The sequence below is a fragment of the Oxyura jamaicensis genome, chromosome 1 (assembly GCF_011077185.1).
Source record: "Oxyura jamaicensis isolate SHBP4307 breed ruddy duck chromosome 1, BPBGC_Ojam_1.0, whole genome shotgun sequence".
Taxonomy (NCBI): domain Eukaryota; kingdom Metazoa; phylum Chordata; class Aves; order Anseriformes; family Anatidae; genus Oxyura; species Oxyura jamaicensis.
The window spans coordinates 94,739,074-94,752,575 of NC_048893.1; the positions used below are offsets into that span (position 1 = coordinate 94,739,074).

The 13,502-nt window shown below is 46.6% G+C and overlaps 1 protein-coding gene across 2 annotated transcripts in view; it reads right to left on the reverse strand.

The window, feature by feature from the left end:
* MPZL1 (myelin protein zero like 1) overlaps nucleotides 1-11,292 on the reverse strand; it is a 42,012-nt gene extending 30,720 nt beyond the window's left edge. For both annotated transcript variants that reach the window (XM_035315234.1, XM_035315232.1), the window contains exon 1: nucleotides 11,171-11,292. In XM_035315234.1, the coding sequence (XP_035171125.1) occupies nucleotides 11,171-11,243 (73 nt within the window). In that variant the 5' untranslated portion in view covers nucleotides 11,244-11,292. The remainder of the gene's footprint in view (nucleotides 1-11,170) is intronic.
* Nucleotides 11,293-13,502: the final 2,210 nt, after the last annotated feature.

Below are 13,502 nucleotides of genomic sequence, written 5' to 3' on the forward strand. Positions count from 1 at the left end.
TGCGTACCAGAACTTAAAAGCTGAACGCTCAGCTTCCATAACAGGAAGTTACTGCTGATGTCCTGCTCTTTGAACATGAGCTGAGGTTTACCATGAAGAGCAATTGTCATTCATTTTCCCCAAACACCGCCCTCAACACCAGCTGGCTGACATCCGGGCAGTTAGAACATCTAAGGCACTGTCTATATCTAGTGACTGAACAACCTACATATAGGTTATTTATTCTGTACGTATTCTACACATAGAATAAAAGATTGGAGGGAGAAAAAAAAAGATATGCAGTTGTAAAATAGAAGCAGAGTATCTGCCAGACACGTATCACCCAATACATGGCAAGGCCAGCTGGAGAGTCACAGTACTGAGAGCAACATCCCAAATGCTTTTTTTCTCTCTTGAAAAAGACAGGCACTAAGGCAGTTACTAGGAACTGCAACATTCACTGCTTCAAGGGTAACATTAGTAAGAAGACATCATATATGTAAGATCACTGCTTTCTTCTATGAATTGATGACAGAAGATGCTGCATTCACCATACACGTCCCGAACAAACATGATCCACTACACAGCATCTCCACCTAGCCAAAGTTACTGATGTTATATTGTTTCAATTTACCTGTTGTGAATGAACAAGACCTTCTTAACTCTGAAGGTACAGTTTTACAGCAGCTAAAGCAGACCTGAAAATCCAGAGCTTCTTGATTCCATTGTAAAAACCCTGGCGTATTTGCAAGGATGCACAAAACTAGTGAAAAAGTTGCATGTTTTCAGCTAGTTTGACCCTGACTCAGTTCACAGCCCCCTGGCATCCATACATCAGCACTAATGATGTTCTTGTGAGTGACAACAAGATACTGCTTTGAAATCACCTATGTGGAGGAAGACTTTATAATTACCCAGCAGCAAAGTATAGGAAGATGGAGTCAGTCCAAATGGGTAGCAGACAGGCATCCACAACCACAAGAGTTTGCATATGGTTAGTTAAACAAATTATGGTTAACTCTTCAGCTTTAAGTGCGATTAAGAGCAATCAAGCTCACAGTTTTCAACAGTAACACAAAAAGATTGCAGTATTACACCAGTAAAGTTTACTTTCCAGGATCTTTGACACGGGGCACACCTCCACAGAACAACTCTTAGAGAAGATGGCTAACTGCTGCCTCCAGGACACCAAGAGGAGTCCTCCTTGCAGGTCCCTCAGTGGAAAGATCCCTCAGAGGGATCTTTGGCCAGGTCAGCTGAGACTAAGTGACGTGACCTAGCAACTTGATCTGTAGAAGAGACATTGCATATGTGACTGGCTATCTAACAGGTCAATGTCTGGATACCTTCCCCTGTCCACTACCACTAACTGGTGACATCCAAAGCTATACTCTTTCTTACTTTTTCTCCTAGACATTATCCCTCACCCTTTGGAGGATCTGCTCAAACAGTGCAAACTTAACTTCCTTCAAAGTCTCTTTGAATCATAGAAGCATTGAGGTTGGAAAAAAATCTCTAAGATCATTGAGTCCAACCTTTAACCTAGTACTGAAGTTCCCACTAAACCATGCTAAGTTCCAAATCTACACGTTTCACGAATACCTCCAGGGATGGTGACTCAACCACTTCCCTAGGCAGCCTGTTGCAATGCTGCACAACCCTTTCAGTAAGGAAATTTCTTCTAATCTCTTGAAATGCCTCCAAAACATTTGGCAACACCATCTGTATAAATCCAACAATGCCTAAGCTGGCAGCGCTGACAGATCAATGCCCACTCCAGCTGAAGTATCTTCTCACCTTTTACTTGTATCCCCAGGTTGCTTCCACTCTTCTCATACCGGTTAATGAAAACCTTCTGGGCAAGAAATGTTTTTTTCTACATTTTCATATTTAGAAATAGGGCACGCACTGGCTAGGAAAGGTTGACAATGGAGCTTGGTAGCACATACAAGGAAATTCTTGGCACTGAAGGTTTATGCTAATTAATTACACCAATAGTTGGAAGTCCTTTGCAGATCATAGTGTCCACTGAGACCATGGGCCCAATTAAAAAGTTCTGTTAATTAAAGCTATGAACACACCAAAATAAACTTGATTCCTCTGGATCCAACTCAGCTTGATCACTAGGAGTCCTAACAAAACTAGAATGCAAATTAAAGCTGTAATCACGGGCATCTTATTTCCACAAGCACTAACACAGCTTAAGTGGAAACTTCTATCAGATCCCTAAGTACTGCATGCTTACGGTGGCTGCAGTTCTGTGCTGCACTGCCTTCCTCTTAAAATGAGGAGTCATCAGTTTACTAATTAATACAAACAACTTGCTTCATTTATCTTAAAGATGTCTGGCAATACAGTCATTTATATCATTTATAAATAGCCTCGTATGGCTGAAAGATCAGGAAATAATCAAAAAGTCTGATGAAAGAAAGATGAAAAGATTCAGACAGGCTGCTACAGGTGACAAGCTGACGACGGAGTCGCAGATCAGGAAGACAGAAATAGATGCTTTAATACAACAGTCTCAGCAGTTCACATTTCTGTGGTTTTGTCGAGACCTTTAAAGTCAATATACCTGTATGTTCACTGTGGTTTCCCTAGCAGCCCAGAAGTTTCCAGGAGAAAAGAGGATGTAGGATTTTCTAGTGACTAAGCTTCATAAGTCACAAAAACAATCCATACTGGCGAAACAGTGATATTGTATATTTCTCACTGAAAGCAAGTGCATTGTGAAACACCAAAGTCCACTGCTGACATCTCTCTCAAACTACAGTCACATGACATTTAGCTATTTCCCCAAAGTTTCCCCATACATCCCACAAGAAACAACAGCAGTTAGCTCCTTACAAAACATCTTATTTTTAGAAAAGCAGCACAAAGTTACAAAGTTCTCCTCTTACAATACAGCCACCTATGTCTCTACATGCCATTATTCTCTCACTGTAAACAAAATAGCCGGTGGAAAAATCCTATCTTTGATGGCCTAAATAGCTAGGAGCAGACAAGCCCAAATCATTCCTCTGAAATCCCACTAAGATCTGTTAAAGCATCCAGATGTGGGATCAAATTTTGACATGAAGACACAATTTTACCTTAATACACAAGCAAAGTCCTTGCATGCTATTCCACCCAGTAATAAAAGATGCTGTATTTTGTAAGAACACACAAGTATTAAGGACCACATACCTCAGCCTAAGAAAGAATAGGCTGTGGCTGACCATCTCCACACCAGAAATCCATCATGGTGTTATCTCAAGTCCTATTAGGAGTATAGGTATAAAAATACATGTATACATGTCTATGTTCCTACACACGTATTCTTGTACGTCACTGCAGTAGGTTGACTTTGGCTGGCTGACAGAAACCCACCCAGCTGCCCTCTCACTCCTCCTTCCCACACAGGGAAATACAATGAGAAAATAAGATGAGAAAGCTCATGGGTTGAAATAAGGACACGGTGATCACTTCTAGTTACTATCACAGGCAAAATACACTTGACCTGGGGAAAGTTATTTTAATTTGCAATAAAAATTGGAGTTGGGTTGTGAGAAAAAAAGGCAAGAAATAAAACACCTTCCCACCCTCCCTCCTTATATTCCCATCCCCCCAAAATCTCACCTTCACTTCTTCATTCCCAACTCCTCTGCCTCCTTCCCCTCCCCAGGCAGCCAGGGGTACATGGGAGGTTACGATCAGTCCATAACAGCCTGCCTCTGCTGCTCTGCCCTCCTCACACTTTTTGCCTGCTTCTGCATAGGTCCTTCCCACAGGCTGCAATTCTTCAGGAGAACCTGCTTCTGCATGGACTCCTCCGTGGGGCGCAGCATGGACATCTGCTCTTCCCTGGTCCCCTCCATGGGCTAGGGATAACACCTACTCCGACACAGCCTCTTCCAGAGCTTCCACCACAGGGCAACCACTACTCCAGTGCTTGGGGCACCTCCTCTCCTCCTCCTCACCCTGCCAAGATCTTGCCAGAAACCCAATACATTCAGGTAGGACACAAAGCAGTATCAGCTACAGAAAGGATGACTAGACTAAAGCCATTCCAGCCAATCTTGACACCTTGGTTTCACAGCAACAGAAACTTCATTCTGCAGAGGAGGCCAGAACGGCTTAGTTTCGCTCTCAGTCACCGAGCACCAGAACAGCATTTTGCTTGAAATACCCCAGATATTTAGGGTATTTCAGACCACTGAAGGAAAGAGTCTTCCTCTCTTCAGTAACACAGCCAGTCCTGCAGCACCCTACCTGTGCCAAGAAACTAAACTGCTGACTCCTAGCCCACAAATACCACCTTGCTGCTCGTCCTTGTGCAGACACAAGCTCAGAAGAGCAGCTGCTAACACATTTGCTTGCTGTTGGCCTCTTTGCACGTTCAGCTGAGCTCTGGCCTGACTCAGCGATGAGGAAAAAAACAGCATTTTGTCACCTCAGGTGAAAGTAAACCAGTTTCACTGCGAATCCTTAGGCAGGCTGTGGTAAAGCTGTCAAAGCAGTCAGTAACATCAGCGCCCCTTCGCCCCGCACCTCCCTGCACACTTACTTTGACAGAACTTACAGACAGCAAGCCTTCGGAGTCCCTACGCGCCGGTGCCAGCTTCAGCTCCCATGCCAGAGAGTCAGTTTTTTGAGCAGTCTTCTCCACATTAGGCAAGGCTGCCCATTGTTCTGCTGAGGCACAGCAGAAGAACTTGTGTGAGGTTTACATCCCTGCTCAATGCTTTTAACAAGCAGAGAGGAGCCAACATGAGAAACAGCAGACAATGCCTGAACTCCCCTGCAAGCTAGGCCATGGCTTTCTTGTTCTGTCCTGAGGAAGACATTTAACTGGTGTGTATCTGTCCCTCAACCTGGAAAGCATAAAATTGTGACGCTTGTGAAGGCACAGAGATCCACAAACAAGCATTATTGTTGCCTCATGCCCCACTTAGAGAATCAGTCATATGTCAGGTTTGGGCAGATGCTTATTTAGTCTAGAAGCTGATAACATCTAGCGCTGTTCTAATGCTTTTTCCTCGGGGATCACAAGACAATACTTCCCTGCCTATGCTGGAGACCTGGACACCCATCAGCAGCTCAGGTACTTTCCAAACCAGACACCGCACTTTTCCATTCCACAGCCTTAAGTGGTTTTCCTTCCTCGACCAAGTTTACAAGGGTTCAAATCCACGTACACAGTTCTTGTTGACAAAGTCAAACTGAAACGATTAAAAACCCGAAGTGACAAGTAAACTCACTCAAAGAGCAAACGGTAGCCGGAATTGCTGCTAACAACTGTTGTACCTCTAATCTGGGGATACAGACAGCTGCCAGCAAGCACAGCAGATTACTCCTGGGCATAGGGAAAGATTCATTAAAACAGGAATTAAGATTAAAGAAGGGCAACGATAGAGAGCACACCTTAAAAGAGTCTCCTTGAAACAGCAATTTTCTCCTACATTGATGAATTTCTTTAGGCTTGTTTAACTAAAGAACTGCGAGGAGCTGAGCACATATACTCAACATGTGGCACAGGTATTGAAGAAGACATCCCACCATCATAAACGTTTCCTGGGATGATCACTGCAATCCACTGAAACGGTCACAAAGTCTACTAAAGAAATTAGAGTATTAAGGGTCAGAAGCTGGATATGCAGATTTTACAAGAAGACACAGTGCAAAGGCTCCATATCAACCAGACACAAGAAGTTGTGTGTTTTTATTATTATTCTTACAGATATCAACCCACAAAGTTGCAATCAGCTCAGTGACAACAGATCTATAAGACGCCAAAAACATTTGCAGAAAATACTTTGAACCATTCAAAGTATTAGTCACATTTTAATACCAGTCATTGGTGTTTTCACCAGCCTCAAAGACAAACAGAGTTGTTCTTTTCCCCCCTGGCATTCAGAAGGATGAGATTAAAGCCATTAAATAAAATCCCATCCCTTCACAGAGTATGAGATACATGCAGGTAAAATTAAGTCATCCAAATGATCACCCTCCTCAGCTAGATGGGTCACAAGGCCAATCTGTTCTGGTGCGAGCAGAGACTTATTTCAGCAGCTCAAGCAAATCCGAAGCTCTTTGAGGACTATATCCCTTACTGCTTCACTGATGCTTGCTCTCACTAACCTTTCATTTACTTGCTAACCAGACTTGGTAGCAAACTCAGTCAGCTCATAACTAGCTATAACATGCAGCAGCGCAGCCACAAAACCAAAAGGGAGAGCCTGGGTAGTGTATTTCAAAGTAATTCTTACTCACAAGAATTTGTCAGTGGTGGTGCCAATTGAAATAGCTCCCATGCCCACTTACAACATAACCAGATGAATCTGACCAGGAACTAATCCACGTTCAAAAGAGCACACCTCTTCCACTGTTTTTTTGTTTTGTTTTTAAACCAGACCAGCAGCCCAATCCACCGTACCCCACATTTGTGCAACAACTGCACAAGGTCAGGAACGAGTGACTAGCAGCTGCTCAGGCGCCTCCTCCCAGGCACGCTTCTCTTTCTGAAGGCATTGATGGGCTTCCTTGTGGCAAACTCTGCAGCAAACTCAGCTCATTTCTAGAGACACCCCTCCCAATTAGAGCAGCACCTTCGTCCACGCCTGTGCTCACTGTGTCAGGCAGCAGGGTATGCAGCATTTTCGCGCAGCCATCATCTCTTCAGCCTCCTCACTGGAGGAGTCGAGCAATCAGAAGACTCCAAGACACATGAACGAGATGGGTCTTAACAGTCCTGGTGCTCATACAGCTTTATAGAATTTATTACCAAGAAGGAGCCTTGCTCGCTGTCTTGCACTTAAGCACATTACAAGAACAAATTACTGGAAGTTGTAACAGATGGCAAATGGACAACTGAAGATAAGATCTCCCACACTGGCTATGTTGCCTATCTGAAATAAAACTGCCCTCATTTGCCCCCACATCCTGAAGCGCCAGTACTTAGTAAAGTGCCACCTCCCACACGAGTGCTGCACAGTCCCGTGCTTAACCCCAGTCAAGGATCAGCCCCTAATCTGCTTCCAAATACTGGAGGAAGGCTGTAACCAACATTTTGGAGCAAGCTCCCTGAAGTCCTCTTGATATTATGTGTATTAAGCATCAGCAAGCATACTGCAAAGCAATTTCTGCAGGATTGGAAGTAAAAGTTCATGAGACAACCAGCCTTCCTGTTTTCCTTACACACTTCAAGCCAAAACCTAGCAGCCAGCACAAACTGGAAACAGCTATTTCAACAGTTAAACACAAACGCAGGAACTGAAAGACACAGGAGCAAAAGGGAACAATACACAAGTTCCTTGATGTAACCATCTACAGAAAATGACATCTTCAGGGCAAGGATCAGAATGATCTGGCCACTTCAAAGCGATGGGGGTGAGGAGGAATCAGTGGAAATAAGGGGATTTGTAGGACTGCAGGGTCATCTATCAACCAGCTCAGAAAAACAGCATTGATGTTAACCCTGCCCTGAAATGCACATCTACAGCACTTGTGCTATGGTTATAGCTTGCTGCTAAACTCTGAGTAAACACATGCTCTTAAATAACTGTTGTCTTGAGATAAGAGTAAATCACTGCAGCTAGATTTGCCCCATCAGTTCGGAACTTTTTGTCCTTTCCTGCCACATCTGTCTCGTACACAACTCCTCAGCATCCTTTCCATCACACTAATCACTAATATGCAGGGTCATACTAAACCCAGATCAGCCAAGTAATGAAGATAAGCAAAAACCTTGAAGCCAACTATAGCGATGTAACGTCTTCATAATCAGAGCTTCCTGCTTTCATTTCTTCCTAGGGTATCTTGAGCTAGCTTTCAATAATTCAGAAAGGAATTTATGTTTTCTTTGGTTTTGTGTGTATATTTGTGTGTGCATTTATTATTATTATTGCATACAAGACTTTACATTTTTATCAGTTAATGTAGGTGGCGGGAGGAGTCAAACACATTTTACATGATCAAACCACATCACGTATCAAATCACTCAGAGCCCTCCCACTATGGGTGCTAATAGATTTTAGGCAGATGACTTCACAATGACCTATATAGCACCTCTCTAGCCAAATAATAACTCTTCAGAAACTACTCAAAAATTCTTTCAAGTTAAACACGACAGGACGCCTGGCTCGTAAAGCCAGGTTTCACTCCTCTGGTCTTCCACACAGACTGCCGGTGCCCCGTACAGTGCACAGGATGCTCACAGCCCACTACTTGCAGTCAGGATGAGGCAAGGCCACAGACAGTGGGATAGCTGCTGAATGCATTCCTCCATCCACTGCGACTCAGACAGCACGCAAAGCTTCACTTCTTACCCAGAGGTACAGGACTGTTGGGAGGCTGGGCTCAAGAAGGACCTCGGCATTTTACCAGCCACATTTTATCACCAAACTATTAAGCTACATTCTTTTCAACTTACTCAGGAACTCGCGGCTGCTACAAGGTAACCTGAGCAGCAGTCCTACCCCGGCCCAACTGGTAGAGGGAAGAGTTTATCTACCTTATCTCTTCCCTCTGCAGAAACCACCGAAGTGCTGCAGGCAAGGAAGTCGTCCTACCTACAGCACCAGTTTAAAAGAACTAACTGCTTCTGACTGGTGAGCACGGCAATCCTGACTAAATCTGGCACAAACACCAAGGGAGCATTGCAACCCTGACTTACAATGCTACTTTCAGAAAACATTTCAAGCAGCAACTGAAACGTGCAGGTAAACTGAGAACGGTACCACACGCTTGAAGTATTTAACAACCCAATACTCCTCTGCGTGTTGCACTGACCTGTGCCTATGTGCATCTGTGCACACGCCTGAGCAGGTAAAACAGGGTAACGAGAGACAGGGAAAAAACGATCGGCTTGGCTGGCATCAGAAAGATGAGTAGAAACATCAATAATATTCTTGGTAATGTCTAGACATTCATTAAAACTTTTGGAAGCAATCAGGCACCACCCTTGTGTTAAAGACAGATGGGATCTCACTAAGCGGTTACAAACTCAGATAACCTCTTTTCCTGATACTGCTCAGGGCTCACCCACCCGATGAGAGATCATACCTAGATTAGCTACTCATGCCACGAACATGCACAGGATCACACGTATTGCATTTGGGAATGAAGAATCATTCTTACAAGCAAACGGAGCGTTCAGGTTTTCAGCTGACTGAGCGTTAGCAAGACAAACTCCTAATGCACGCGTGCAGTCGTGCACAAGGAAATAAGCTAAATCCAGGTAACAGATTTTAAGCTACGAAGCAAGTTACCTGCCTGGCTTGACAAAACAGACTGTGATGGTTAAACCCAGCCGGCACAACACATCCCTCTTGGTAACATTTCTGTCTCGCTGAAGATTACTGGCCACAGCAAATGGGTCTGCCATCAAGAAGAAGAAGAGCCACAAACCACAGCAGTTAAACTATGCAGCACATTACCCAACCACACATCACATCTGAGCAACCGAGTGGCAACGGCCCTCCAAAAACACTGCTTCTGCCTTTCCACTTGCTTGGCAGTTTTTCATTTCTCATCTTCTTATCAGATGGAACTCCAGCACAAGGAAGGGGGAACAGAAAGGGGAACCCTGAAAAATGGCAGGAATTGAAACAACACATACAGGTTGGAAGGCAGAGAGTTACAGATGACTGCTTACAACCTTAAACTCTGGAGAAGGCCATCTTTTCCTTACTGGTCACCAAGTTACCTTGCACTTGCAAGTGGAGCGAAGAGCCTGCACTGTAGTTGCTTATTCCCATGTAAAGACGGAAGCCTTGTGCCAAATTCACATACACAGAAAAAATAAAAAAATAAAATGGGGCCTTTCCAAAGAAGACTGGAGGATTAAATGTGTGTAGTGTAAGCATGGAAAGAAAAAGCCAACGTCGGAGCAACTTCTGATTTGGAGTTAGAAGAGTTCAACAGTTTTAGGGATGAGAACAGTATCACAGGACAACTCAGATAAAAAAAAAAAACAACAATGCTTTTACCACCCGTTTATTCCTTTAAATTGTAATCTTGCATCACCCACCCTAGGGAGGGTCTCTTTCAAAATAGTATCTCCTAGCTTTGCTTGTTTTTAAGAAACTGTGTTTGGTTATAAGAAACTGTGTTTGGTTACGCCGTAACATGTATTTGGTGCACTGCAGAGCAATCTTTTACTCCTAGCTTCCCATAGCATGACTGTAGTTATACCTTTTGTTGTGGTCAGGGGAAGTATGCACCCTTCTTTCTCTTGTCTCCATATTTACTTTCAAAAAAGTTAGTTTTATGGTAAGCTACGCATCCACCTTACTTACCCACTCCATTCTAAATACTAAGCTGCCTCCAAAGGCATACAGCAAGCCTTCGCAATCTCTACTTATGCTTACTGCAGAATGCAGAAATTAAATTCAAAGCAATTCAAAGAATAATACTATTTAGAAGGAAGTGGTTTGAAGTTTCATACACCACTGGGCAAAGGTCCTTATTATATAGCTGTTCCCAGATAGACTTATCCCGAGGTACGAAGCGAGAAGCCATCAGGCTCCCGTAACGATGGCTCCTAGCTTGCTGTGCAAAGCAAGCATTGCCTGACAAAGCCAGGTCCGAGTGACACACGCACCGCCAGTCCCCGCCTGGCACACCCCCCCACACACACACACACAGGGCTACTCGGGGAAAGTTGTGCTTTCCACCTCAGAATTACGTGGCAGACGTGGAGCTACTCGCCCTAGAGCAGAGCACGCCAAAGCCAGGCACGCCAGCGCTCCTGCCCCCCCACCCCTCCAACCCCGGCCGGGCACCCCCCGCTCCCCGCAGTCACCATTGCATCAGCCCAAGGGAAGCGCCCGTTCCCCCGCCCGGACGCCTCACCCGACCCACCGCAGGGCGCTCTGCCCAGCTGCCGGTCCCCCCTCGACGAGGAGGCCCCGCGGCCTCCCCGCCGCGCCCCGCTCCGACCCCCGGCGCACAGGGCGGGGACGGCGGCACCGCTGCCACCGCGCTGCCACCGCGCGCTGCCACCGCGCCCTGCCAGCGCTGCGCGCCCGCAGCCTCCCCCGGTCAGCCCCGGCTCCAGCCCCGGCTCCAGCCCCGGCTCCAGCCCCCTGCGTGCCCGAGGCTCGCCCCGCCGCCGCCGGCTCAGCCCCTGCCCCGCTTCGCAGCGCGACCCCCGCGGGACCTCGCCCCGCCGGCCCCCCCTCGCCCCCCGGCCGCCATCTCGGGCACTCACCGGCGGCCAGCGCGGCGGCGGCCAGCAGCCAGCCCGCTGCCATTTTCCTCCTGCCACCTCCCCGCGCCCCCATTGTCCGCCCCCGGCCCGCCGCCCCGCCCCCTGCCGCCTCACCGCCCCCTCCCCGCGCCGGGATAGGGCCGCGCCGCTGCCACTCGCGCACACCTCCCGCGGCCCGATCGGCTTCTCCCGCGAGGATTGGTCGGCGGGGCGGTCCGTCAAAGCTTGGGCGCCCTATCCGGAGGGGCGCCGCGCGGTCCCGCCCCCCGAGCCTGGTCGGGGCGGCCCGAGGCGCTGAGGGGCAGCGCTCCCTGCTGCCTGCCGGCACCTGCCCTCGGGCGGGGCGGTGTGACAGAGCCCGGCACCCCAAGTGCACTCCTTGCCTTCACAGCTAAATATAATATATATATATATATGTTATATATATATATAACATATAAACATATAATATAATAATAATAAAATAATAAAAAACATATAATAAAAAACATATAATATAATAATATATAACATATAATCCTGCAGGAGGATCTGGATAGGCTGCACCGATGGGCTGGGGTCAACTGCATGAAGTTTAACAAGGCCAAGTGCCGGGTCCTGCACCTGGGGCGTAATAACCCCAAGCAGAGCTACAGGCTGGGAGATGAGTGGTTGGAGAGCTGCCAGGCGGAGAAGGACCTGGGAGTGATAGTGGACAGTCGGCTGAATATGAGCCAGCAGTGTGCTCAGGTGGCCAAGAAGGCCAACGGCATCCTGGCTTGTATCAGAAATAGTGTGACCAGCAGGGCTAGGGAGGTGATCGTCCCCCTGTACTCGGCTCTGGTGAGGCCGCACCTCGAGTACTGTGTTCAGTTTTGGGCCCCTTGCTACAAGAAGGACATCGAGGTGCTTGAGCGGGTCCAAAGAAGGGCGACGAAGCTGGTGAGGGGCCTGGAGAACAAGTCCTACGAGGAGCGGCTGAAGGAGCTGGGCTTATTCAGCCTGGAGCAGAGGAGGCTCAGGGGCGACCTTATCGCTCTCTACAGATACCTTAAAGGAGGCTGTAGAGAGGTGGGGGTTGGCCTGTTCTCCCACGTGCCTGGTGACAGGACGAGGGGGAATGGGCTTAAGTTGCGCCAGGGGAGTTTTAGGTCAGATGTTAGGAAGAGCTTCTTTACTGAAAGGGTTGTGAGGCATTGGAACAGGCTGCCCGGGGAGGTGGTGGAGTCACCATCCCTGGAAGTCTTCAAAAGACGTTTAGATGTAGAGCTTAGGGATATGGTTTAGTGGGGACTGTTAGTGTTAGGTTAGAGGTTGGACTCGATGATTTTGAGGTCTCTTCCAACCTAGAAATTCTGTGATTCTGTGATTCTGTAATATATACATATACACACGGTCCCCTGAACAGCCCAACCTTGCCCTTTCTAGGCGTTCTCCCAAACCAGCTAATATGAACATTTTATTATTATTATTATTATTTTCAGACCCTAATGACTGAAATAATGTCTCCCGCTATTTTCAAGAGACAAAGTGAGGTGCTAGAGGAAGCTCGGTTTGACCTGAGAAGCACGTATGGCATTTCTAGGCTGTGACGAGACTATTAGGGTCGTGACACGTTACTGTTATGACAAAAAACTGGGAGCACTTCTCAGTGTAAACTGCTCAGTATGAGCCTACAAGCTCTGCACTGAAGCAAGAATTACACATTCCTCAGCACTTAATCTCCACGACAAAACAACCCAGTTACAGGTGTAAGTGCTGCAGTCCTCTTCCCCTCTGGCTATGCAATTCCAGTCCCTGTCCACCGGTAACATTGGCATTTACCAAATTTCTCAGTAATTCAGCTCATTTAGCTGACGACAGGCTCATTTTCTCTGCCTGTATGTGTGTGTCCGTGTGTTACCCTTCTGCCAGCTGCACCCGTTCCCTGCAGGGCCGGCCAGGCCGCGGTGACAGGCGAGCTCCTGGCAGGCTGGTGCAGGGCTGCCCGCTTGGCTCCTCAGCTTCCTCACGCACAGTAACGCCAGCATCCAGTTCCACTACAGAAAGAAAATGGAAGAAAGTGGGTTTTGTCCTGCTTGTCACAAAAGGAAGGTCTAAAAATAAAAATAGAATGTATAATTGGGAAGAGGTTAATTTTTATTTTTTTATTTTTTTGTATGGTTACTTTTTAGGTTAAAAATTCAGACCCTCCTTATCCTGATACTTTGGAGGATGCCCTAGTTTGCTTGCCAGACAGCAAACAGGATTATCATGCCAAAAAAAAAATAAAAAAAAACAACAGAGAGAGAGAGAGAGATCTTCTAGGAGAAAGAGTAAATACATTCAGATTGATTTTCTATAACAAATACAA